This window comes from Semicossyphus pulcher, unplaced genomic scaffold (assembly GCF_022749685.1).
Source record: "Semicossyphus pulcher isolate SPU_LCO1_2020_fin unplaced genomic scaffold, fSemPul1.0.p SCAF_22, whole genome shotgun sequence".
Taxonomy (NCBI): Eukaryota; Metazoa; Chordata; class Actinopteri; order Labriformes; family Labridae; genus Semicossyphus; species Semicossyphus pulcher.
The window spans coordinates 15,817,838-15,845,541 of record NW_027211696.1 but is presented as its reverse complement, the minus strand read 5'-3'; the positions used below and the strand labels follow the sequence as shown (position 1 = coordinate 15,845,541).

General features: G+C 42.2%; 1 protein-coding gene across 3 annotated transcripts; it reads left to right on the top strand.

The window, feature by feature from the left end:
* olfm1b (olfactomedin 1b) lies at positions 1–27,058 on the top strand. 3 transcript variants are annotated; one of them, XM_069672969.1, is made up of 6 exons: positions 1–517; positions 8,605–8,754; positions 9,426–9,581; positions 12,276–12,495; positions 19,870–19,976; positions 24,890–27,058. In XM_069672969.1, the coding sequence occupies exons 1-6, from the start codon at positions 452–454 to the stop codon at positions 25,562–25,564; spliced, it is 1,374 nt and encodes a 457-aa protein (XP_069529070.1). In that variant the 5' UTR covers positions 1–451; the 3' UTR covers positions 25,565–27,058. The 3 variants fall into 3 exon arrangements, with proteins under 3 accessions (XP_069529070.1, XP_069529068.1, XP_069529069.1); XM_069672968.1 differs by lacking the exon at positions 1–517 and adding an exon at positions 6,811–7,395; XM_069672967.1 differs by lacking the exons at positions 12,276–12,495; positions 19,870–19,976; positions 24,890–27,058 and adding an exon at positions 11,478–11,960 and having other exon boundaries at positions 37–517.
* The last annotated feature ends 646 nt before the right edge of the window (positions 27,059–27,704 follow it).

The following is a 27,704-nucleotide window of genomic DNA, read 5'->3' as shown; positions in this document are numbered from 1 at the left end:
TTTTCAGCACCATGTACAGCGCCGTCACTCTCATTTTTTCATCGAGAGCTTATACGGCAGCTTGAGGCGGGGAGGTAAACTTTTGGCAATACCGGAGTGAAGGTTTATAGCGGTGTATACGACAGTGTTTGCGCGTCTTTAGCCCGATGTTCATCCCAGTCCGACGCAGCGAGAAATAAGTGCGGCCACGCAGAGAGACGGAGGGGAGAGGCACCGAGGGAAGATAGAGGCTCCCGATATGAAATGAATATGCACAGAGACGAGTCCGTGAATAAGATCTGTCGCTTTATGCTACTGGGTTTCTGAGGGGGATACATTATTAGTAATAATAAACAAAAGAAACCGACAACGCACGAGAGATCCGGGAGGAAAGGACTGCTGCGCGCGGGGGGACGCAAAGGGACTCGATCTGCATGTGAGACCGCTGGTCCACACACACCGGAGGCAAGAGATGCAGCCTGCGAGCAAGCTCCTGACTCTGATTCTCCTCATCTTCATGGGCACAGAACTCACCCAAGTAGGTTTCTAATTTAACGCCATTTTCCACCTCTGATTTTAAAAAATAAAAAGCTAAAAACCTCCTGGTTAATTGGCTCCAGATCCTGCCAGAGATTACCCGGTTACCTCGCTTAAAAAGCCCCGCTGAATTAGCCCCTCTACCCCGCTTAGGCAGATTATCGGGTGGGATTACATGATGTGAATACATTGTGCTTAACGGGCAGATCCAGCAGAGAGCCCTATTCCGTATCACCACCAGATATATGGGGGATGTATTGCATGATCTGTCAATTTCCTCATTAGCAAATAAGCACATTAATCAACTGCACTGTTACTCCAACACAATGCAGCCTGTAGATTTGCCTTAAAGAAGGCCATTGTTTGATTGTGGGCTGCTGCTCTTTAATCAAAGCTCCACAATCAAATGCAGTGTCTCAGAGAAGGTGTTATGGGCATGCTCAGTGACCACAGTGTGTGTGACTGACTGTTGACTGTGTGTGTGTGAGGCGAAAAGAACATTTAGTCCAGCATTGCAAAGCCACTCAGCTCAGCAGTAGTTAACGGCAGTGATTCCTTGCTTCCTGCTTTCTAAAAGGCAATTTGCAGCAATACATATAATAGTTGCATTAAACTGTTGCCATTATAAATCCTCAAGGTTGGGAGAGAAAGAGTGAGCGAGCGAGGGAGGGAGGGAGAGAGGGGAGGGGGTTTGTTTATTGCCAGGCCCTGCCAACACTAGATTGAAGAATCTGATGATTTAATTGCCCTTGCTTGAGTCATATTTCATGTTCTTCACTCTTGTGTGAATCCAATTGTGGTCGGTAATTGGAGGGTAAATATAAAGAAAAAATCAAATATGCCACTGAGGTACTATCAATAAATTAATCTGTGTCCCCTACGTTTTTGTAATATACTCCACTGCAAGTGACAAACTCAATAAAATGTGTTGGAAAGTAGGTTGCTGCAAACCCGGCTGGCCCTGATAACCAGTGTGCGAGAACAATATTGATGTAATATTGCCTTGGTGGAAATATGCCGGCAATTGATTGCCTCAAATTTATGAGGAATGTCAGCATGCTGTACGCGGGACGTTGTTTATTCATGGAGCAACAGCTTGGATTTGACACTCACGTGTGTAGCCTAATTTGTAATTAAATCAAAGCTGTAGCCTCCTTACTCTGAAGCATCAAAACGTGCAACCAATAATCTGAACTACACACACAGAGCAGCTGCAGAGTGCACAAAGATGCTGACACAATCGAACAATGGGGCTGTTTGCAGTGATTGATGGAAGCCATCAGTCAGGAGGAAGAGAGAGAGGGGGGAAGAGAGCGTGTTTCACTTTGGGTTTCATGACAGTCGGACCCTGCGCGGCGCAGGTCAGGGCCGGCGATACAGTGACAGTGTTCGTCAGATGGACTCAGAGTGGTGTGACATCTGTTTGAAGGTAAGTCGATATTAGTCTGCTCTCTTCCAGGAGAACAGAAACACAAGAGACACTGACAGGCTCTATTTATACTGCCCCTGGCTCTAGAAAACCTACAGCACGACCAGGCCTCCGCACATTTCATCTGTGTTTGAAAGCAGATATAAAGAGTGAGAGGTGTATCTAGAAATAGAGCCTGTTATTGCCATGTTACTCATGAGTAGAGGTGGGAATGAAAACAATACATCAAAATATCACAATATTATGCTGGACAATATTGTATTGATAATATACGCCAAGTATGCACCTTTCATAGCAGAAATTATTATAGTAAAATAGAAATACAAATTGACCTTTTGCACTGTTCAAAATACCTGCACTAGTTCAGTAGTGTCTGAACTTGACAAAAAACTCTTATTAATTAAAACAGACGTTGACAAAATTCTCCGTCAGGGCATAATTTGCAGTGGGGAAAAAAGTTATAAATCACAATGTAAACGCTAAACTAAACATGTCGCAAAATGTTTAAAAAATTGGCAATATTACATACGATACATGCACACGAAATATCAATCTTTTATTTCATATACATCAATAAGTAATATTAAAAATATTAATACAACTTTTGGGGTACTAGAAGAATAAAAACAATTGCTTTTTTCAGTTCAGTGAGGAGTGCTGAGTTTGCAGTGGAGGCAGGAATTTTGTTAAAACAAAGATGGTCTGTCTCATTTAAATGTAGGAGCAAGTTTCTTTCATTGTTCAAAATACATATTTGTATTCAGCTGAGTTGTTTCACGTGGCTGTAGTTATGTTTAGTTTCTGTAAACTTCTGTTAGACTGAAAAAGTTTTCCTTTGGGGACATCATTTGCAGTTGAAAAACGGTTATTGTTCATTGTATCGTATAATATTGTAACGATATTGTACCGTATCATGACTAAAGTATTGTGATGATATTGTACCGTAGTGCATTGTGACTAAAGTGTTGTGATATTGTACCGTATCGTATTATTCCGATATCTTACCGTAACGTACTGTGACTAGAGTATTGTGACGATATTGTACCGTGTCGTATTGTGACGATATTGTACTGTATCGTATTGTGAGGATAATGTACCGTATCGTATTGTCACTAAAGTATTGTGATGGTACTGTACCATATCGTATTGTGACTAAAGTGTTGTGATATTGTACATATCGTATTGTGACTAAAGTGTTGTGATATTGTACCATATCGTATTGTGATGATATGGTACCGTATCGTACCGTGACGCAGGTATTGTGACGATATTGTACCGTAATGTACCGTGACTCAATTATTGTGATGATATTGTACCGTATCGTATTGTGACTATTTTATGATGGTATTGTATCGTCAGGCCTCCGCTGATTCCCTCTCCTTCTCATGAGGAAGAAAAAGCCATCACGGCAGCCTGGCTTTGACCTTTGATAGTGAACAATTCCCGCTTTCTTAATGACCACATTAACCAGCTTGCTTCAAAAGTCTCACACTGATCCAGACTCTGTGGGGGCAGCTGCCGTTCTTTTCTTAACATCTGGCCGAGGGAGCAGAGAGTCACCTGATTAGTAGTTCAGTCTCCAACTTTGATTCTGCTCGCATTTATTCACCTCTATCCCCTCCGCCGAAGGATTTGGCTGCTGCCTGGTGTTCACACAGAGAAGAATAGTAAGCAGCCAGAGCAGCGGCATCTGTTCCTCACCTAGTGGCTCCCCCTCGGCTTCAGGCCCACATCCTAAAGCATCTCACAGACACCTGACATAACAGATGGCGCTGCCATGGCTGCCCCTTCTGACACCATGCAACCTACATACTATCCTACAAACAACCAGCATGCTAAAACATGCACACGTTAAGGTTTTACAATCATATGGGGAATGTCTATTTCAAGTTCACGTATAGGAGCTTTAACGGCTCTGGCAGGGGAATATTTTAAACAGTTAGGGTTTTTTTATGAAAAAAATCAGTCCGGTTTTATGTGAGAAACTGAGACGGAGTTGAGCTGAATTGCAATATGCGTGGTGTGATTGGCAGCTGGGGTTGAAGCTATTTATTATTCAGTATGGCTGTTTGAGTGAGGAAGCAGAGAGAGAGAGAGAAAGCGAGCAGAAGAGGAGTAGGTGGAGACACGGTGCATTTTGTAGTTCACTCGCAGACTGGAAATGGGATTTTTCGCCACTTCATGACCATTTATTACACTGGATATTGAGTGTGTCAGTGCGGTTCTCCTATACAGTGCGAATACAATCTAAATACATGTTCGCTTTCATGCAGTACAGCACAATAGCCAAAGCAGAAAAACTGCTTTAATGAGGCTTTAATGTACCGTTTTAGCATTCAACGGTCATTTCTGAGGCTCTCGTGTGTTGCGCTGTTATTACACTGCATCATAATGTAAGATAGGCCTGCTTGTTTTTCCCCTCAGGCACTATCACACTTTTCACCTGCTTTAAATGTAATTTGTGTCCTATTTGTAAAGTGAAAAGAACCTTAAGGCTCACCTCCAATACACAGCACAACACCAGCTACATTCTCAAAACAATTAACGTGTAACTGGATCGAACCTCTGCTACATGACGTTATTTACACAGAGCTGCAAGTGTTGCTTTTATTATGTTCACATATTTGAGAGCAAATTTATGAATCGGCCCTTTCAAAATAAGAGTTGTAGTTAGAGGTTTTGGATATTTCTTCTTATATGTAAGGATTTCCTGCCTTTTTTTGTCGTCATTTTAAGAATTAAAAGTCTTTTGGTTTTGATTTGTTGGTTTGACAAAAGAAGCGATCTTAAACTGATCGTCAGATTAATCGATAACAAAAAACCAGAGCTCCTATGTTGTTTTTTTCCTGTTGTGTTAGATACTGACGACTTAATATGAGAGCTGTGACCCACACTTTGGTCATTTTGTTTCATCTCTATAAAAACTGAATTGGATCTTCACCTGTGAGGCCTACAAACTAACTTTGTCATTAGAGACCGCTTTGTTGCACTCAGTCTAGACCAGACTGGACTGGACTCTGGGCAGTGGCGGTGCACAGCAGTGGGTTGACCCCCCCCCCCCCCCCCCCCCGGTCGATACTTCACAGCAATCTGTGGAGCCATCGCCCCTGTGAGCTCTCACCTCAAAGGTCATAAACAAGTGGGAGAGATAAGAGAGACACGCGAGAGAGACAGAGAGAGGGGGGGAGGGAAGGACAGAGAGATGGGGGGTGAAAAATGGATGTGCAGTGAGTGCAAACTTCACTCACTTCTATCTTTCACTCTACCAGAGAAATGCATTATGGAGCCGACAGAAATAGCTGTGGACACAGAGCCACTCTCGTCTATTCTGGGGGCCTCATGTATCATGCAGTGCTGCAGTTTAGCCCATAGGCTGCAGCATTAGCCTTCAAGTCTGATGACGACTTCAGACGCACGAGTTAAGTGATATGTCTGACAGAAATCTGCTTCTAAACAAATATCAAACCATTATTTAAAGTGCCTTTCAAAGGTATTCATCCCTTCTGAATTATCTATATAAGACAGTGTTACAACCTGGGATTAATATTGACTTATTTGGGCTCTTTACTGTTTGGTTGCGAAACAAGAGCAGTCTAAAAAGCACACATCTGTTGGATGGACGAGTTATCATGAAGGCCATTAGCTGTTAGAGGCTGCACCTGATGTAGAGGCTTCACAGCAAAGCACACACGTAATTTTGAATACTGTGTTATATTTCCACCCCTTTCTTTAAAATGATGTACTACATAGTGGTGGCCCTTTATATACAGCCCTAATAAAATCAATTTGAATAAGCAGCTGTAACATGACAAATATGGAGAGATGTAAGGGCGGTGAAGAGGCTACATGTAGCTAACTTAATGGATAGATTTATTGATAGAGCTACTGTATTGATATCAATTTGGGAAATGATGCAGCAGGTTATCGTGCACTGCACAGGATTACTAACAACATAAAAAAATATAATAATATATATAAACTAACAACAAAAGAGAGAAATATAGACATCAAATAAAAATAAACAAAGCAAAGCTGCTAGGTAGGCAAAAGGTAGATTAAAATACACCTAAAATATATTTATATTTAAAGTTTGCTGTATATATATGCTATAAAAATCTACCAGAATACACTAGTTATAATAAAATATAAAAATAAATACAATATCCATCTATCTACACACTATAAATATATATTAAAAACACTACACTACAAATTTATTGTAAAATAAATACTTATCGTAACATGTCTTATAGATAATGAGCTCTCTCGCTCTCTGTTTTTATTATTTTTAGATTTTTAAACATTTTTTAAAGGTAGTTGCTCCTTTTATTTTGAAAGGCCTTCACTTTTGATATCAGCAACGCCACTTTCCGCTACAAGATGGCGCCAGAGCCACACGAATCAACAGCTCGCGCTCCGTTTGAGCTCGAGGCATCCGGAAACCCATCAATAAAACATTTTCTGAGCCCTCACTATCATTGAAATGCGACACTGTGCCGTAACGTGTGTTAATTCTCACACGTGGGCCGTGTAGTTACACATTGTTGTGCTGTTTGTGGTTTAAATGGAGGCCAGTTTTACCATGCATGATACGGAGAGGTTCATGGGAGCCTTCTCCTGTTGGGGGCCAGTGGAGAAAGAAATGTCACTGTCCGCTTTTAATTATCCCTCAGTGGCAGTGTAGGACGACCTCGGTCAGTCGCACTGCTCATTGTCATTCCCTCTGGAGACAGTTAGCCAGCGATATGTGCAAATCAGGCGCAAACCCAGATATCACCATGAACGGACCCCAACCTGGCTGACATCATTGCGTCTGGTGATATAGATAGATCGGTAGTACCTCCTCCTTCCTCCTCTCCTCCACTTGGAGCAGCAGCCTGTGTGTGGAGTCAGTGGCACTTAATCACAGCGCGCACAGAGGCAGGAGGCGGACCGACGGGCGTGAACGAAATAGTAACTGTGAAGCGGAGAGGCAGCAGTGTGCGGGACAACGCAGACAGAGGAGCTTATCCTGAGGACGTTCTCTCGCTTTTTACTCTTTTTATTGCCACTCTGGAGCAAGTGTTGCAGTTTTATCACCTCCACGACCCACCTGATTTCGGTCGTCTCTCTCCACGTCGCGTCCGCCGCCGCTGCTTCCTTGGAGATGTCCAAAAAACGACCAGCCGAGCCGGAGTCCCGGGTGAAACAGCAAGCTGCTCTGGGCTGCACCATGCCTCGCCTCCCCTGTTTCTCACCGGAGTCTGTAGAATGAAGAAGGCTTAACACAAAAAGTCCAAGCAGTCCCAAACAAAGCAAAGATGTCGGTGCCTTTGCTTAAGATCGGCGTCGTGCTCAGCACCATGGCGATGATTACCAACTGGATGTCGCAGACCCTCCCCTCTCTGGTGGGGCTCAATACTACCAAGCTGACGGCGGCGCAGGGAGGGTACCCTGACCGGAGCACAGGAGTAAGTGCGCGCAGATTTCCTGCACCTGGTTGGCTTTTTTTTTTCTGAATGAATTTCGCTGTTAAATTACTATAAAGATTGGCAACGTGTGTGCGCCTTTTGGCTCACAGTTAAAAGGAGAAATGGGGTGCAGAAGTAAAAATGACTTGGAGAGGCATCATAGATTTCTTCCCTTTGCGTTTGATGTTGCTCCAGCTGCTACTGGGCTGCTTTTTCTGGGATATGAGTCCCCTGCACTAAGTGGAAAGTTATCAGTTGGTTCCTTTTTGGTCATATTGATTAAAAAAAGAGCTCCCTGGTGGAAAATTAGGCGGGTTACATATCAAATTTCAATTTTCCCCCACCTCTGAAGCAGCAGGAGTCCTCATTCTTCCTCTCACTGGTCTGTGTGAATGAGAGAGGCGCTCAAAGCCAAGATACTGTTGTAGAGTCAAGATGAAACGTTCCTTTGTTTCTCTGTCAGGCTGCTGGCACATCCTGAGCTGCTCCTGTGCCAGGATGACATGAGCGATCTGTCAAGTGGATGTTTTGCACTGGAATGCAGAACAATAGATGTTGAAGATGAAATTCTTTTATAAAAAGTAAAAGCAGTGAGCTGATTTTTACTCCCGAATTTGCTCTGTTTGTGTCACGATTTTGAGAAGATTTCTCCTGATTTCCTGGCGCTCATGCTGACTGAGTGGCACAGAGGAAATGTGAGACATGCAGGCAGGTGCTTGATAGTGATTTTCTTTGTCCTGTCAGCACATCCTGTGGCGGAAAGCAGAGCAGCTGACTGACAGTCGCTGCGATTGCTCCTTTTTGCATTTTGTGAAGTCACTCTTTCTCACTTACTGAATAAATCAGCATTTATATTTAGCGCTGATGCAGTCGTGAATATCTGTTTCTCTTAAGTCGATCAGCAGGTTGGAAACTGGAGCTGTCTACCTCTCGGAGAAAAAAAAAGCCCTCCACCTGACGTCACTTTTACACTTACACACAACCAGCCCATTGAATAATGGGAGTAGCTTCACCTTCAGTCGGGAGTGGTTGCATTTTCCCCTTTATGTGGCTTTACTATATGATGGTGCAGAACGGGTGGAGCCTGATAAATGCATTAGCTTTCACATGAAGCAGGCACAAAAGCTGCAAAGTGTCTGATTTTTCTGTGCCTTTCGTCTGCTTTGTTTTCTCATACATTGCCCCCTTTTCCTCCCCTTTTGTCTGCAGGTGTTGCCAGCAAACCCAGAGGAGTCGTGGCAGGTGTACAGTTCAGCCCAGGATAGTGAGGGCAGGTGTGTCTGCACGGTGGTGGCGCCCCAGCAGTCCATGTGTTCACGGGATGCCCGCACCAAACAACTGAGGCAGCTGTTAGAGAAGGTAATTACAATTTAACATCACGTCACCATTAGGATCAAAGTCACACAGATGGAGACATGCGCGCACACACATGTACAGGCGCACAAGTTTGTTGTCTTCCAATCCCCTCTCTGCCCGTTGGACAAGAATAGGAATCATGCTCTAATGAGCTCCCTTGAAACCCAACAGGCATCATGGGAGGCAGCCATACACTCACTTTCCGCGAGTTTCTATTGTACAGCACACATCTAAGCGGCAAATCTAATGATGCAACCCAGCTCAACACCCATTGACTAGAAGCTAAGGCAGCATTTACAGAAAGGAACATTTATGGAAAAACAGTTTGTATCCAAAGATGAGATAATGTGCGGTTAATGTAAGAAGCCTGCTGCTTCACATACGCTGCAAACAATCAGCAACAAATAATAGATCCGCCAAGTTTCTGGTGTTTCTGCAACACAACAGAAACCAAATGTCTTAACAGTATGCATTCGACACCCCCACCATGTATCTGAGGCCCCTGACTAGTTGGCCTCATGTCAGAGTTTGTGATTCACTTCGAGAAGAAAGCCAAGCCAAAACAACATATTGAAAATCTGTTGCTGTTTTTCTGTGCTCAGTGCTCTAATTAGACCATTAGAAGTACAGATTGATTCCACTGCTCAGTCCAATGTGTCCGTATGGCACCTCAGGTCCAGAACATGACCCAGTCCATCCAGGTGCTGGACCAGCGAACCCAGAGGGACTTGCAGTACGTGGAGAAGATGGAGGTGCAGCTCCGTGGTCTGGAGACCAAGTTCAGGCAGGTGGAGGAGAACCACAAGCAGAACATCGCCAAGCAATACAAGGTAAAGAGCCAGACAACCAGCCATTGACCCAACCGCCCATTCTGCCATAGCTGCTCTGAAAGCCATTAGACACAGCCTGATCCATTTGTGATTGTGTGTTCCAACTGTGGACATGTTTCAGAGTCACTCAAACCAACACACCAATGATCAAACAATCCATAACGCATTCATAATCAACGCAAGAATCCTCATCCTTGATTTCAATCACTTGGAAAAATGATGTGATTGAAACCTGCCCAAAACATTTTGATTTATTGCTACATGATATATTATATTACACTTATTACCAAGATGTCTGCACTTGGGACACACGTTCTTCATCTAATCTGTTTAAAGAACTGACACCATTTTTGTAATGTCAATGTAAGATGAAGCTTTTTTGTATATTTGTTTTGCAGTAGGGTATCATTTAAAATGCTTTAAATTATCTCTATAAAATATTTAAAAACAATGTTTCATCTAATTACAACTGCAAACTTTACATCATTTATTAATTGTCATAATGGCAGTTGCTTAAAGCTGAAGGTGAAACCATCAATTGTTTTATCTACGAAAGAGAAAAGTAGTTTAAAATTAAATTTAGGAATTTTGTGCAATTTTGATTGAAAAAAACATTAAAAGAAAAAAACAATCATCAAAATAGTTGGCAATTATTTTGCTGTCAATTTACTGACACATTTCTCAACTACTTGTTTTAGGAATTAGGTTTTGGGCTTGCTGCTAGCATTAGCTTGCATAATGTTGTCTAAACACAAGCCGCTGCACAAAAACTTTAAAGATAAAAGGCTCTCATTAGTCCTTGTGATAATAATCGACGGTTATTTTGTTGTCAGTTAGCTAACAGTTAATCCAACTACTTGTTTAAGCTCTGAATTAAACGAGCTAGGGTTTGAGCTAACTGCTAGCATTAGCTTGCTTAATGTTGTCTAAACACAAGCAGCTACACAAACAAGTCCATGATGAAAGGTTAAGTATTCAGGATAAGTCCTTAAGATAATAATTGACGGGTATTTTGTTGTCAGTTAGCTAACCGTTATGTCTTATAACCGTTGTGTCTAAACACAGGCGGCTACACAAGAACCTTCTAGATCAAAGGATAAGTAAATAATATAGAATTTTAGGAGACATTTGATGCCATCTTTAAGCATTTTACAGCATTTTTTTGCACAGACTTTAAATATAGAAGTGGATGTAGCCTTTGGTTTCAAAAGTAAAGCCAGTGGAAAGTGCCTCAAACCTGGCTTTCGTCTTATGCCCAGTAGGGGGTGACTTGACTGGAATAATGCGACTTCTTGGTGGATTTACTTTCCTAGTTAACATTTTCTGAATTAGTTTATGGTCTCAGATGAAACTTCATAGTTTTCCTGATACAGCATTTTGTTCCTTTTATAAATGCTGGTCGCGTTTATAGCAACCTGTCAAACAGGACAGGGACATAAAACCTCAAAATAAGGTCACTTCTGGCTCCAAAAAAACCAAGATGGCGGCAGCCAATATGCCAAACTTGAGGCCCAAAAACCAAAGGGTTACGTAACAGTGGCTACATCCACTTCTTACATACTGTCTATAGTGTTTTGCTACTCTGGGCTACAAACAGAGTTCTAAGTAAAGATATATTTTGCTTCAGTTGAATTGTATTTTTATGTTTAACCCTTTAGAATCAAAGCAGCTTCAGTGTTTGTATCATATAACCCGCATCACTACATTTGTGTGATCCCATCACCCGTGCATGCCCAACAACCCCATGCATCCAACGCCACATTCAGTGCATGCGTGCAATTTTTGTGTAACCTGTCTTAAGTGCAAATACTAAGTGTGTGCCTTTGTTTGTGTGTCTGTTAGATAGGTTAGCAAGCTCCAGCCCCTGTCAACAGTTTGTCGTTTTCTTGCTTGCAGGGCTAACTTTAAGACATGTAAAGAGAGCCACAGGGAAGAAGAGGCAGGTCAATTCCAGATTCCCCTGAACTGGTCCACAGTACTGAGAGCATTTGGGCGTCAAACAGTTAATTTTACCTTTTTAGCACCATTAAGACTAAGAAACCCCACCCCTCTCCCAAACCAACCCACCACTGATCTCTTCCTGCATGTTACTGCTGTCAAAGTTTTCCATCTAAAAGCTTTTTTCAAACGTAAATACATTTATTATTATTATTATTATTACTATTATTATTATTATTATTATTATATTAATTGCTGTTATTCATTTTTTTTCCTTTGGCTTTTGTCTATGCATATTTGGTTACTCAACAAATCTCTACGTAAAACTATAGACATAAAATTCGAGACACTTTGTTGTGTGTGACATGTAAAAGCATGTAACCCTTAATACGATGTTGCATTTTAAACGATGATGACCAATAAAGAGCTTTCCCAATTGTTGTCGGTGTACCGAGGGCTTGCTTTTTAACGGCTGCTCACCGCCGGGACGGAGCCACCTGCTCTGCTCGTCCAGCGGGTGGAGGGTGTTCTCCGGGTTTGTTTGCTCAGACACACACCTGCACCACAGCTGTTCACACACCAACACTGAACATGGACACAAACAGGGGGTCTTCATGTCAGTGGAGAGGCAGGATAGAGTCAGAGTAGCCAGGTTTCAGACAGGTGTTTTATTTCTTTTCTTTTTTCTTTTTCTTTTATGGACAGTCTCCTTCTGTCGCGCATGACACTCAACCGAGCTCATTCTAATCCTTTCAGGCCATAAAAACGAAAATGGACGAGATTAGGCCGTTGATACCAGTGTTGGAGGAGTACAAAGCCGATGCCAAATTGGTATTGCAGTTTAAGGAGGAGGTCCAGGAGCTGACGTCAGTTCTAAGCGAACTTCAGGAGGAGATGGGGGCCTATGACTACGAGGAGCTCCACAACAGAGTGTCAAATCTTGAGGAGAGACTCCGAGCATGCATGCAAAAATTAGGTAGGCACAGAAAGTTGTTGGCACACACTTTTGCTTCAAACACGGGCATGCAACACTCCCACTGTGAGCAGAAGGAGATGTTCAGGCATACTCACACGATTCAGAACATAACAGGAACATCATAATGTGTCGCATATTTTACACACAATCCTCTTTTACATTTTATGGTTGTATTTTGTACCTGCTTACCCTCTATTGTTGTTTCACAATGTCAAGTTAAACTGAGGATAAAAACCAGTGGAAGGCTACACATGTACTCATAGAACTGGAGTTACGTTCTTGTAACTTCTAGTACAGAAAATCTGCACTTTTCGTGCAAAGAGGCCTTAGTTTTGAAACAATTCAGTGATTTTGATGCCAATTTTATAATAATTTCAAATATTTAAAGGTATAATCTTGATTTTCATTTAATTAAATGTCTGTTAAGTCACTCGTTGAATGAGGTAACACAATGGTGACGTTCGCATAAAAAATCACAAGCGGCGAACAGTTAGTGACGCATTTTCCATCAGCCAGCAGTGGTTGGTCTGCCAGAGAAGGTAGGCGGAGCTAAGCGGCTGCTTTTCCGGTCTCTGCAAGTGTTGCGAGTAAACACTAATATACTATGGCTGAACAAACAAAGAAAAGATCGATGACTACAGATACAACTTCAAAAATAAGTGAAAATCCAAAGAAAAAGAAACAAATTCGACACTCAGATGAAGGCAAACTAAAAGGAAAGCGACCGTCAGCGAGGAAAATCAAGAGTTACAAACCTAACAAAGGGAGCCAGCCGTAGACGTCTGGTTAAATTGGGAAGTGTCCTCCCACAATTACCAATTATCGCTGAAAGTGCCGCCAAAGAGAACGCAACTGAAATCTTAGAGATTAGACTTTTTTGTGATTCATCGCTCAAAAACATTGTCTGGGTTAGAGCCCCTCAAATCTGAGGATAGGCGTCTCTTCTCTGGTTCAGGTCATTGTTATTTTAATGTATTTGTGCAGAAGTAAACCTCTCTGGACTAAATTTGTGGTAGGCAATTTAATGTAACAAATCAGTTCTCCGACAACTAATAAAGAAAACTTGATTATTAGTGGCAGTCTTAAAAGGCTCACCCATAGGGCAGTTTTGATGACATAAACCTGACATTTTTAGGTTCAAACGTTCTGGAGTTGCTCCAGTAGATAGATTCGGCCTGCAGCCACAAAATGGGCTGCAATAGCTGCAACAAATCCTTGCAAGTGCCCGATAAAAGAGAGCCCCTTCAAAGTGTTTAGATCGTGTCTCAAAGTGTTTCAAAGATCCTTTTTTTTTTCTCACCAGTACAGACATTACATAACTCTCTTCAAAGCCACCGGACTCCAGTGACAGAAACAGAAAGTTTACCACGCAGAACACAGAACGACTAACTGCTCTAGTGCTAGTTAGTTTGTGTTAGTGAGTGAATTTGGTGTTTTAAAGATTGGTCCGAATCCAACACAGTAGAATGACACAAAAAAACAACCAATTGAGGCAGCAGAGGACAAGCAGCACCGTTGTTCTGCAAGGTAAACTGACCGTTTTGTCAATTGTCTCTTGTGGTTTTAAAAACCGCCATGAAACGACTGTTTTCCTGTTTCAAAAAAAGCATCTTTTCCCTTGACAAAATGGTCCATCTTGGGATCCTTTACCTAAAGGTGTTTGACACTTGGTGTAACAATCTGAGCCTGTCGGTGGAAAAAGAAGCACCTTTAGTGGATACACTTTGGTCAGGGGGACTTGCCCCAAAGGATTTAGTTGCAGCCATTACAGCCTATTTTAGCTAGGCAGCTGAAAGGAGCTAAGGGAGCAATTGAAAATGTCTTTAAATTCAGGAACGATGTAGAGAAAAACTTTGCACATCTGTTTCATAGGACAGGTGCGTAGGAGAGGAAAACAATCCATCAAAATTGCAAGGAAACTCCTGCACACTGTCCAACTTGCAGAAAATACATTTAATTGCTTGCAATGTTTCGGTGCTCAACGTCGTTTTGCCTGATGAAGGTTGAGCAACGAAACGACAGTGCGACAGTTAACTTGCAAAGTTGAAGAACTAACCATTATCTTTGTTTGTTTGGAAACTTGCACATATTTCAGAACCAGAATGCCTTTATCGTCGTTGCATCGTTAAAACCACGTGCTACTCCTGAAAAGTGCTCAACACTCACTCACACATTCACACAGTTATAAGTAATGAATAAAAAGTGTTAGCATGAAGATAAAAGTTATCCCTCCTGAAGGTATCGCACATTACCACATAAAAAACATTCATTTTGAATACTGAAGTGCGTTCAAGGAGCGTATTGATGTGGGGAAAAAGCTGAGATTGAGTCTGTTAGTCCGCTCAGGGCAGGGCAGCAGGTCAAACAGATGCCGTTTCCTTATTGATGAAGAGTTTAATCCCTCAAAACAGCCTCGAATGCTAAGACAGATATACGGCGTGGGGTTTATAGGTGCATGCACGCAAAGATTCAGAAAGAGGAAAAGATACAGGCACAATTTCAGCGTATGAGTTCCCATCACATCTTATCTTTGCGTTTAGCCCCTGCCTCAGTCTCTTCACACCTCTGTCACAGCCCACAGTGCTAATAGATGCACACCCACACTACAGTGACTAAGATATATTACAAGAGCACAAACACTTCCATGCAGCACATCACGGGTATATTGTGTTCCTGTTTGGAATTATTCACAGTGCAAGATGACAGAAAGAAGTTTGGTTTCGGTTACAAAGCCTGCTGTCGCTTCTTCTGTCATTATGTCTCTTTACCTACGCACACACATTTATTTACCGGTTGCTCTCCCTACCTGCCGGACCGGAACAGGAGTCTTGTCAGTGATTTTTCACTTTCAGTTCAATGCCAATGACGTGAGCAGAGCAAGGGAACCACAGGAGTTACTTCAGCTTGTGTGTGTGTGTGTGTGAGATCAGACGAGATAAAGGCGAGGTCACGCAGCGTGGGACTGGCTGAGGCAGAACAGAGGGTGGCTACTCCTTTCATCTTCACACGATTGCAGAGCCACTCATGCATCACACTCCTGTACACTCCCCTCATTGAGATTAAACCCGCGAAGGTCACTCGGCAAATTTGCATCGGCAGATCAACAACAGGGGGAAACAAGAGAAAAATAAAGAGGGCAGCAGAAACTTGAGTATTGGGTAATAGAAAAGGCGACGGGAGGATTTGATCGAAGGTGTTAAGGGGGAAGCAGAAGGAGTGATAAAGTGAAGGCGAGCAGGGAAAGTGAAAGAGAGTAACTAGAGTCCCTGCAGAGCTGTCCTTCAAGCTGTTTTGTGCCGGAGAGACTCACAGCCCGGCGGCTGCTGGGACACAATGGCCATCGATCAAGAGGACATGCCAGCTTGCTGGGCAATAATCAAATAAATAAATCACCCCGTGTCGTGCCCCAGCAGCGAGGAGGCACAGAGAGCTTCAGGCAAATGCAGACCCTTCACGCCAAAGTGCTGATGAATGGAGCAGGAAAGTCATACCAGCACATAAACCCCTCTGTTAGCTGCCCTGCAACCATCGCTCCCACCTTCCATTACTTCAGCAGAGGATAATATTACATGACGTAATGTCGTAACGAGGTTCTCATGCCTCTGAATCAAAACCTCAACGTACAGTACCTCTTTGATTTCATTCATCTCTCCCTCATTTTTAATACATAATACTTGATTTCTTTCTCTTTATAACTAAGGTTTGGGAACAAGCAGATGTAAAGCTGCTAATAAAAAGAAATATTTCTGCATAACATAAAGTATTAGTGACTATAGCTCAGCTTAAAGAGGGCTCAGACAGATGTATAAGCAACAGGGTCAAAGTTCAAGGCTCAATGTTATGATGAAATAGTCCCAACTTTATGCTTCTGCCTGCAGAGAGTACATACTTTGTAAGGGCAGCTGCAGGACGTACTATAGTACGTGTGATTTTAAAAACCAGGTAATTGAATGTTGCTAAGATTCTTTATTGATCCCCAGAGGGGAAATTCGGTTGTTGCAACAGCACAAAGACAAGCAGGAAGCAAGTACAATGATAGATTAAAATTACATTAAATAAGAGGTATATACAACTGGTACAAAAGTGACAATCTAAAGTGACATATATGAGTAATAGCAGCATTATTTAGCAGTATGAAATGGTACAGAATAAATTACAGTATGTATACGTATATAATGCAGTATGATATGGAATATTCAGTCAATCACAGTGTATGTTACAGCAGCAGAAACAACATAGCAGATGTAATGATAATCTAATATAGTGCAGTAGTATGGAGGTAAGTAGTAGTATGAAGACTACTATGACACTACATGGCAATAATGTTACGTCTTCATACGACAGCCTACCTCCAAATGGGACTGGTGCAAATAATTATGTGACGTCCTTTTTTCCTAAATGAACCGGGCACTTTAAATATGTTTTATTTAAACTTACTTTTGATGTTTGGAAAAGAAAATGTCTAAAAAACATCCACCACAATTTACAAAGAGACTTCCTGTTTCAACTTTGACCTGTCGTACGTACGCAATCAGTGATTGTTATCAAGTAAAGCTGCAACAGATAGGCGATAAATAGATAAGTCGATTGTTAGAAAACCAATGGGCAGCTATTAAAAAAAACAAACTTGTATAGCTCAAACGATAACCAAAGTTGTCCCAAGACACTTTGCAAATAGTTTTAAAAAGAATAAAATCCAGACCTGCTTTTTTTTGTAGAGACTCAACATGAATTTTCCATGAGGAAGTACTTGGCAACATTTGGCAAAAGAAAACTTCCTTTTAACCTCGAGCAGAACCAGCCTCATGTTGAACAGCCATCTGCCTCGACTGGATGGGCCGAGACAGAAAGATAGAGGGAGAGAGATGGAACAACAGATACTACAGACTTACGGCTACAATACTAATAACAATGGTAAAAATGTGTGATATTAGCGAGAGCAGTATTGTAACGATAAAAGACTGATAATAATAATTGTAACACTTGAAGTCAACAGGTCTGTTATTACCATGAACAACTAAAGTAATGATAATAAAACAGGTGTGAGGCCTCATTCAGTTTCAGAGTAAACTAGATGTCTCTTTGGGCTGTAGGAAATTTACTATTTCAACAACTGGCAGAGCAATCGATTGAAAATTAAATTGAAAATAAAAAACTATTCTTCGTTGCAGCTCTACGATCGATATTTATGTGCTAACTTTCAGTTTCAGCTCAAAATAAAGTGGTTTTGATGATAACGCTGCTTGCCTTGCCTGGTCTGACTTTAGTCTTGCCTTGACAATAACAAGAACACGCCAATGGGTGTATTTTGGTGAGTACAATTATATTATAACAACAAAACATATTGACAGAACTCCAAAATAAGACCCAATAATTAAGTAGCCTAATATCACATTCGAGGTGGCGACGTTGTACTGAATATCATCACAGCTGTGATTCGCTCGTAGGCACGAGGCCGCTTTAGACAACAGTTACACAAGCAGCAAATAGCAGTAAACAGCTAATCGACAAAGCTAATGGCCCCACCTGTGAGTACAAGCGGCCATGTTTCTATTCATATAGCTTGAGGCCTTGATATGATTTTGAATTGGTGAGTTGTGTACTTGTCATTAATAGAGAAATGAGCTAAGAGACTAAAACCATGTCTGTAACCACGCTGTGCACATGTTTATATCGGCTGCAGAGTTCGGCATTTAACGTGAGTGTCAATTATACAACAGTTATACAAGAAGAAAATAGCAGTAAAAAGCAACAATCAACCATAGATTATTTATTGCTTAACTAGTCCCACAACTGAAACTGGACTTTTGTTGCCAAGCGACACAAACATTCTCCTGCCCTCTGTGTCTCCAGGTTACCACAGATCAGCTGTTTTTTACCATGTACATTTATCTGTTTCTTTTAATTTATCATCAACCAGTGAAATAAGAGTCTGCTGTGTGATTCAGAGGTACCAGCTTGATTAGTGTCGACACGCACGGCCTGCTGAAACGTTCGTTAACAGCATTCAGAACACTGAAGGCTGAGGCGGAGTGATACACAGGAGTGAAAAGCCCCAGTGACGTTGTGGAATGTCTCTTATCCAATTAAATTACTTGGTCGGAACTAGATTTTATATAAAATAAACCTAAATTATCCTTTAAAAAAAACTTTTTTTCCATCTAAATCCAAACATTTCTCCGTCAGTCCCCATTAGGATCTCCATCCCCTCTGCCCTCTGCTTCAGCCCAGACGAATCCAGGCCAAAAGGGGATTAGACCCTGTGTGTGTCTCCGGCCAGCAATAGTAGTGATATCTAAAGATAGAGACACGATTAGAGAAAAGAAATAAATAAATCAATGGCCAGAGTATTACTGTAGGTCTGTAATCCCTCTGTGGGTTATGTAAGGGACTCAACCCCCTCTGGAGATAGTTGATGGTGCTCATGTGACCGTGTGTTTGTCTCTCAGCTGCCGCTGAGGTGTGAAGCCCACACAAAAAGCACAGGCACGACATATGTTGCACGCGGAGACACAAAAACACAAACTCACGATTTTTTTGTTACGTAAGTGGAGGAAATACAAGACGGATGATAAGGGAACGCCTGCAAAGTAAAATGATATTTCACAACAGAGAAAGAGCAAGAAACATGATGGATGCTGCAAAGAAAGAGTGATGATGAGTGTTACAGTCAGAGGTTAATGGATGCAACGCCTGGCAGAAGAAGATGCTAATGAAAACCAGAAATGAGCCATCGCCACAGTAGCACTTTTTAAATTAGCATAATAGAACATCTCATTACATTCATGGGTTGAAGCGAAATCATCAAAATCATGTAATTGACCTCTATCCGGCTGAAATAACCTCAGAAAGATGGCCTTTTACGGAACGAATACATGTGCCGCGGTGGTGTTTCTAGCTGGAAAAATCGTGTCTCTATTTTCCGTCTGTGCTCATTAGAAAAGGAACATTAGCCCGGCTGGCTCTTAGTCACGAGGGCCGCGGAGCCCAGCACTGGGTTTGTCAAATCCGCATTAACACCTCAATCAACACTAATTAACACTACAGCAGCTTACAAGCAGCACACAGGAGCAGAACACACAATGCTCTGCCTCTTCCTATTCCCTGTTCCTCTCACTTTCTCACACATCCACACAGAGAGGGTACAACAAGCATTAGCATGTGTGAACTGAATAATAAGCACCTCTTCGCACAGTGCATCACACAAAGAGAGAGGCAGAGGCAGGCAGGACGGCAACTCCCCTCATCCTTCAGGCAAACTCATTTCGATTTAAAGTAAATGAAAGTGAAACCCTGGTAATAGATTTTTGAATCAGTCTAAATACCTGAAAAGGTGTTGCTCTAGATGTTCCCATCTCGCTTCTTTCCTTGCAGCATGCGGCAAACTGACGGGCATCAGCGACCCCATCACCATCAAGACGTCAGGATCCAGGTTCGGCTCCTGGATGACCGACCCCCTGGCACCTGAAGGAGACACACGGGTATGTACAGCCGCACACAGTCACGTAGTGTGGATGTGAATCATCTCTTAAGGTAGTATTGATTGTTTGTCTGCGGCACAAGCTGTCAGAAACTGCTTTAAAAAGAACTAATCTGAACAAGAAGTTCATTTCAGCTTATTTGACTGTTTAAATCAGACTTTCGCCAATATGAGTCCATTAATTATTCAGGCAGTGCTCTACACCTGCTTGTGATTAGGCAGCATCAATATTTCAGGTTTGGTGTCTTTGCTAAAAAAAAATTATTCAAGAACATCTCAAACATTTTTTTGGTACAATAAACCTAAGGTATAGTAGAAGCATTAGTTGTTGAATATGTCAAATATTACCCAGCCCTTTTCTTACAGCTGCTATTATCAATATTTTTGTATTAGCAGTGGATCAAATGACTATAGTCCTTTTTACATTGCAATTCCACCAAAGAGCGGTAACAAAGTTCCAGCGTTATACTGCCTTTGCCATTTTACATTGGACCAAACAACGCTGGTGCAAAGCGCGGTGGTGCTGTTCCACTCTGCCGGCTCCGCTGTTTACACAGACGCCGTTTTGCCTGTGTTACTACCTCCGATGCCGACTCAGAGGTGGAACGCCTTCGCCCTACCATTCCGCTCCGTCTGTTTTACATAGAAGACGAGACGTAACAGAGGCGCAGTAATCCCGCCTTGAACTGGAGGTGTAAAAGGCAGTGTTGTGAAGTCATCTTTGCTCAAGTCTCAAGCAAGTCTCGAGTCCTTTTTTCTTGGGCAAGTCAAGTCAACTCCCAAGTCAAGTCGCTTTTTCCCACCCAACATCCAGCACTCTTACCTGTAGTATCCGGTCTTTATAAAGAGAAAAGACAAGGTGTTAGTAGCTCGTCTAATAATCATATTATTGGCCAATTTATATAACCTGTTATAAAAGTATGACAGTGAATTGTATCTGTATTATCTTGGCACAGACGCAGCCATGATGATGGTCTGCTCTGAGACCAAGTAGTAACGAGTACGACTGATGAGGCTTCTCTTTGGGGGCTTTGATGTTGCGTGTTGCCATAGCGAGGAGTTTGACTGACAGCCAGTCCTCCAGTCATGACAACCACATTCCGGGGAGCTTTTTGAGTCGTCCAATCATTCCTCCCAGTTTGCGCTGCATACATACTTGCTAGTTAGAAACTTGACAACATTGAATCATTTTATATTTAACAGCCAACATTCAAACTTATGAACACACTCCAGTCTCAAGTCATAAACTTACAAGTCCAAGTCGAGTCTCAAGTCATTTATTTTTTGTCAAGTCAAGTCTCAAGTCATCAAAACAGTGACTCGAGACGACTCAAGTCACCAAGTCTCAAGTCCACATCTCTGGTAAAAGGGGCTTATGTGTCATGTGAAAGTGCTTGCACATATAGACAAACCTACTGAGAATTATCACACATCTCTAAAGTTCCCCTCAGCTGTGTGGATCACTTTTTGTCTTTCAGCTCATGTTTTGATTTACACAGCCAACAGCACTAACTCCTGCTGCAACGTGCTAGAGAGTTTGGCCATTAAAGAGCCTGGTATTTTGGGCGCCGGTTTTGTTCAGTGGTTAGATTGCGCGTCCCACGTACAGAGGCTACAGGCCTTAATGTGGCTCGACTCCCACTCTCGGCCCTCCCGTCATCCCCAATTCTCTCTTCCCCTGTTTCCGACACTGTCCTCTGCCCTCGATGTCAATAAAGGCATAAAAGGGCAAAAAATAAATATTCAAGAGCCAGTAGTCTCCTCAGGACTGTGTGGAGGCCAGATTGAGCTGCAGGTATAATAATGTCAAGCTTTTATAAGTTGACCAAAAACATAATTCCAAATGACTGCTAATGTTGTTGTAGTGACATTAGCTGAATGGAAACAATTAGCTATTTGCTAACATGTTTGCCATGTAAACTTTCCAAGGGGACAAACAGAGTTGAGACTTAAAAGCTTTTAAAAGCAGTAAATGATAAACGGACTGCACTTACATGGCGTGATCTAGTCTAGTCGACCTTTACACTCCATGTCACATTCACCCTTTCACACTCCAGTCAGTATCTATGCCAATTCATATACCAAGGGTGACGCAGGGATCGAACCCCCAACCGTTGGATTGAGAGACAGCTGAGCCACAGCTGCCCCCCATGAGTGCACAAAAGAAAAAAATATATATTTTTAATTATGGCTTTATTTAAACTTTTATTCCACTTTTTTTAATCTCAAATTTAAAATCTGTAAAAGCAGCCGACAAGTAAAAGAATCTGCTGCTTTTCCATCCCCTGTTTGGCTGTGCTTTCCAGCCTCTAATTTGACCCCACAGGTGCCTGCTTGGACAAAAGCAGAGAATACATTTGTTCCAACCCGCCACTGTCGTTGTCCTTTTCACACACTTTGGGCCATTGTTCAATTTGGTATTATAAAAACCTTCACATTAAAAAATGCGATTTGTAATTCTTATTTTTCTTCTGCTTTTCATGTCATCGTACAAAAGCAGAAAGGATGATCTAATCTACAACTATGAAGGGTCATCCGCAAGTTATTTGTCGAGCTGGTTTCACCTCCTCCAAAGTGAATATTTACTGATTTCTTTAGTCGTTCACGGTATGATAGCAAACAGTATCATTGGGATTTAAACTGATGGCAAACAACACCAGCAATCCGAATGTGTTGATTTGGACTTATGAAATTGTGATAATCAGCAGATTAATCATTAATTAAACTAGCTGTTAGTTGCAGCCAGGCGATACTTGACTTGTGCACATTGGAGATGTTAATACCCCTCCCCCGTCTCCTCCTCAGTCATACCTCAAAAGACATGTGCAAAGTGCTCCTGACTCTAAATGAAGAGTTAGCCGTGATCGCAGGTGAAGGTCGGCTCACAAATTGAAATTTAAGAGTCTGTGTTAATTGGTCAATGTTCTTTTTATCAGCTGATTACATATGAGTGTCGCTTCTGTTGGCTTAATAGATGGGTCTGCTTTCATTACTAAAACACATTAAAATGAAAGGCCGGGGATAAATCTGTACGGGGGAAACTGCCCGGCTGACAAGGAAGGGAGAGAGGTGGACATAAAGACAGTTTATTTGTCAGATAAGCATGGACATGGTCTTTTTGCACCGGCTTTATAAGCACCATTAATAAGAGACAGGAACCTCAAGGTCACGCAGAGGAAAGAGGACAAGGACTAGTTTGCAGTTTGACAACACAGCTGTATAATGTGTGTATTCTAGGAGGGTGAAGCTAACTGCTGACTAAGACTATATTTAGCATACTGTAAGGGCTACTTTTTTGTAGAAACTAATACATGTTGAAGAGAGAACATAAAAGATGTAGTGTGTTATCAAAGGGCCGAGAAAGAAGAATGAGTATAATTGAAAGAAGCAGGCAGGTCTGCTACGATTCTTTTTATCTCTTGGTTTCCTCACTCTGTTTTTTTTCCTCTGAGCCCCCCGGAGACCTCCTTCCTTTATATGAATCATTTTCTTAGTCAATCACAGCAGCACGAGGAAGCAGGTAGTGGAAGGGCTTCAGGTGTCTCAGCCCCGGTGAGACGTAGGAAGTGTTTGAGCCCCTAGCAGCTCCGGAATAAGAGCTCTCTGCCCACCACCGCCGGGGCCAGCAGGAAGCCGGGTCGAAGCAGCTGAGACGGGCCTTTTATGTGGAATGATGGGCATTATCCCCGCAGGGCCCGGGCTCATGCCACCCCGCGGCTGTCATCCTGACTGTTTGTATTCAGACGCTGCTGGATCTCAGCGTCGTCCGCTCCTGGAGGAAGTCTCGGCGCTGACTTAATTGGGATGCTTGTAGACGGCGTGATTTGATTTATTCTGGGTGTGATCTGCATCGAAGATTCTGTTACACAACGCACGCTGAGTATCAGATTGTAGATGATAGGGGTTTCTATTAGAGATGTTCGGTCGCCATCTTTTCCTTTCTGAAACCCAGTACTGATCCGATACCAGTGCAAGACAGGTGTAAACATTTAACCCTGTATGAATTTAGTATGGAGAAGATTTGTTTGACACATCTCTCTAACTTCTGTCTCTGATTTCTAACATGAAACTGCTTTATTATATAGTCTGTTTTTGAAAGAAGGGGACCTCTTCACTTGCCACCTGCTTGTTTTTAGGCTAGGATTCCTTAAACTAAGTTACAAACAAGCTAACAAGCCAAGCTAACATTAGCGCCAGCTACGCATGTCGCCCCTCGGACCTACTGTGTCTATAGAAGCATTTGAGGACCAGAATACCGTGGCACTGCTTTATTCAGTTCAGCTCTAACCAACGTTACATTCTCTGCTTGCACTGTGCTGTTGTTGTTTGCTATTGTAACGTAATAAATGACCTGAAATGGGTTCTTCTTTGATGCTCTGAAACAGTAGTTACCAGTGGCAGCCATTTGAACTATACACAAGATACTTGTGCCCTAATCATAAGGGTAAGCGCTCAGTGCAGAAACCTCTTCCCTTGTGTCCACATCCAAATACTTATAATTAACCTACCACATGACCCTGCAACCCAAGCAGCATTGCCAACTTCAGCACCCCCCGGTTTTGTTCATGCGAGCTCCAGGTATTGACAAAGCAGATACTACCTACCCTACCACATGGCTCCTAATGGCCTCCACAAGTCAAACTTGCAGTTAGATGGGCAGCGAGAACCTGCACATCAACAGGGTTATCAAGTAGGCGCCATAAGACATTGAACACAAAGAACCAGTGAAACAAGTTGACTTTATTCTGGGCTTATACATTATGGTAGTTGACTGGCGTACTCGCAAATATCCAATCCCATTTAAGGCGGTATTGGAAGCATTTCCAATACCGGTATTGTTTTTGGAAACTCTACTTTCAAGATCCGCTGTGCTTGTTTCTAATTCTTCTTTATCCCTCTCCTCCCACTGTTTAGGTGTGGTACATGGATGGATACCACAACAACCGCTTCGTTCGGGAGTACAAGTCGATGCAGGACTTCATGACGTCGGACAACTTCACGTCCCACCGGCTGCCTCATCCGTGGTCGGGAACGGGTCAGGTGGTCTACAACGGCTCCATCTACTTCAACAAATTCCAGAGCCACGTCATCATCAAGTTCGACTTCCGCACCTCGTCCATCAGCAAGTCCAGGCAGCTCGACTACGCTGGCTTCAACAACGCGTATCACTACGCCTGGGGCGGCCACTCCGACATAGATCTGATGGTGGACGAGGGAGGCCTTTGGGCCGTGTACGCCACCAACCAGAACGCGGGGAATATCGTCATCAGCAAGCTGAACCCCAACACCCTGCAGATCGTCAAGAGCTGGACCACCAACCACCCCAAAAGGAGTGCCGGAGAGTCTTTTATGATCTGCGGGACGCTCTACGTCACCAATGGCTACTCAGGTGGAACCAAGGTCTACTACGCCTACTCCACCAACTCCTCCACGTACGAGTATATAGACATTGCCTTCCAGAATAAGTACTCGCATATTTCCATGCTGGACTACAACCCACGTGACCGAGCCCTCTATGCTTGGAACAATGGCCACCAGGTGCTCTACAACGTCACGCTGTTCCACGTTATCCGCTCTGAGGAACTGTAACCACGGAAAACGGATTACATACATAAATACATAACGTCTGTGTAGAGATCTCCCTATATACAAAAAATATATCTGCGAAAGAAAAAGACTCTATGGCAAGACCATTCTATTTATAATATCAAAAAACTGTTACAGAAAGACTGCATCAACTGAATGCAACAAGGATTGAATGTGCATATACATGAGACTGAAAAAAATATCAAATTGAAGGGTTTCATTCCAAAATGTGATATATTTGTTATAGAAAAGAAGCTTTATAAGTTGATATCACAAAATCACAGATGATTATTCAAAAAAACAGAACTGTTTTGTAAATAAAAGGACTTAATATGACTTTAATATTTACCCATAGTGGACTTTATTTTGATAGCTGCCATCCTTTTCTTAGAGGTTTTTTATTTTGGAATGAAACTCTTTAATTGTTTACCGCATAGAAAATGATTGTAAAAGTAGATTCATATATAAGATTTAAAAGAATAAGAACAGATGCCAAAAAATAACATCACGCCTTTTCTTTTTTATATAACGGATATCAACCTAAGCTCATTCCTGCGGCTCTGGTGCTTCTGCGGAAATCCTCCCAGCTGAACTTTTCTTTTGGTCAATGGAGGGGGGGTCCTGAAACGAAGACTGTTGGTAACAAACTGTTGGACCCCCCCTCGGTCCCATGGACAGACAGAGAAATGGGAGGTCAGTCTTGTCAGAAGGCTCGGTAGCCTAATGGGTGAAGTCTGTCATATCGTTTTTATCAAGTACAGTAGCAAATCAAAAGTCTGTAGAGAAACAGCAAACAACAATAACAACATCACTATAAAAGACCTGAAGGCACTGACTGTTGACAGCGCTGTTGTTTGAGATGATTTTCCTGTGTTAGTGACTATGTGTGAAAAAGGCTTTCTTTGCATGAGTGTTTTCTATCACTCCGGTCTGCTCTTCTGAATGTCTTTTGCTGTATGATACTATAAAAAATGAGGGAGGGAGGGGGAACGAGGCGGAATACCTTCGGGATTTGACGATTTGCAAAGATGTTTACTTTTTATCCTGCTTCTTTCTATTAAGTCCTTGTTTTGTTCATTTCTTTTTCTTTGCGATCGTTTGATTTTTCAAATGTTCTTGTATCACTGTAACTGTTGGCACCGGTTTTGCCTCTCTGTATTTATTTATTTGGACTGTGTGGGAGGAATCTATCTAGCTCACATCTCTCTGAAGAAGAAAAAAAACAAAAAACAGAATGTATCAAGTATTGTATCCCGGGATCCTGGTCCTCGTATCTTCAATTCACATCATGCGCCTGTAGTAGGGAGAGTTTTCTTTTAGAGGATAATCCTGTCTCATGTCATGTTTCGCCCCCACTGCTAGTGAAGGATAATGCTGTTTAAATGTATACCCTTGCCGAGGACAAAAGCTTTTCACTCTTTTTGCGCTTTGCTGGACATGTGTTGTATCTGAGATGAGATAGTTAATGATTCGTGTCAATAAAACAGAGAAATCTGATGCTCGGATTGTTGCCTTTAAAAGCTGCCATGTGACAGCACACTTAGTGCTAAGTGTGTTCATAAGGAGATCATGTTTACATCAGAAATAATGCTCTTACGTCCGTCCTTTTGGGTTATCCGTTAGTAAGATTGCACAGTGGGCACTCTTTTCTTTTGTTCAGCTATATTTAGCATGTAAAGACCCTGTCGTCCTTTTACAAGTCTTACAGACCCAAATGATGAAATTCTCTTACATATAAAAAGTATTAGCATTAAAATGTAGTGTAGCTCAGGTCACTATTCTCAGGGGTTCTGCTGCTACAGCCTCACTTGGTCTGGTATGACCAGTAGCTCACTGTGGCTAATGTTAGCAATGTTGTTAGCTTGTTTGCTACTAGGCCATAGGCTAGCTTTTAAAGATTACACAAATGAGCTGACATTGTACAGTTTAGTTGCTATTACAATTTCCCCCCTACTATTTGACTCTGTCACCTTAATAATCACTGTAGAAGAATTCTTAAGGCAAGGTTTTGTATCTTTTGAATGCAAAGAAATGTAGCTTCTGTTCTCGGTTAACTGCACTGAGGGCTTTTTCCTGCTCCAGCCTCTCTTGGTCTGGTAAGAGCGTCAGGCTAAATGTAGCTACCTTGTTAGCTTGATTACTG

Coding starts and splice junctions, on each gene's coding strand:
- olfm1b (XM_069672968.1), top strand. CDS start 7,246: ATGTCGGTGCCTTTGCTTAAGATCGGCGTCGTGCTCAGCACCATGGCG. Junction 8,755..9,425: donor TGAGGCAGCTGTTAGAGAAG/GTAATTACAATT, acceptor ATGGCACCTCAG/GTCCAGAACATGACCCAGTC. Junction 19,977..24,889: donor CACCTGAAGGAGACACACGG/GTATGTACAGCC, acceptor CCCACTGTTTAG/GTGTGGTACATGGATGGATA.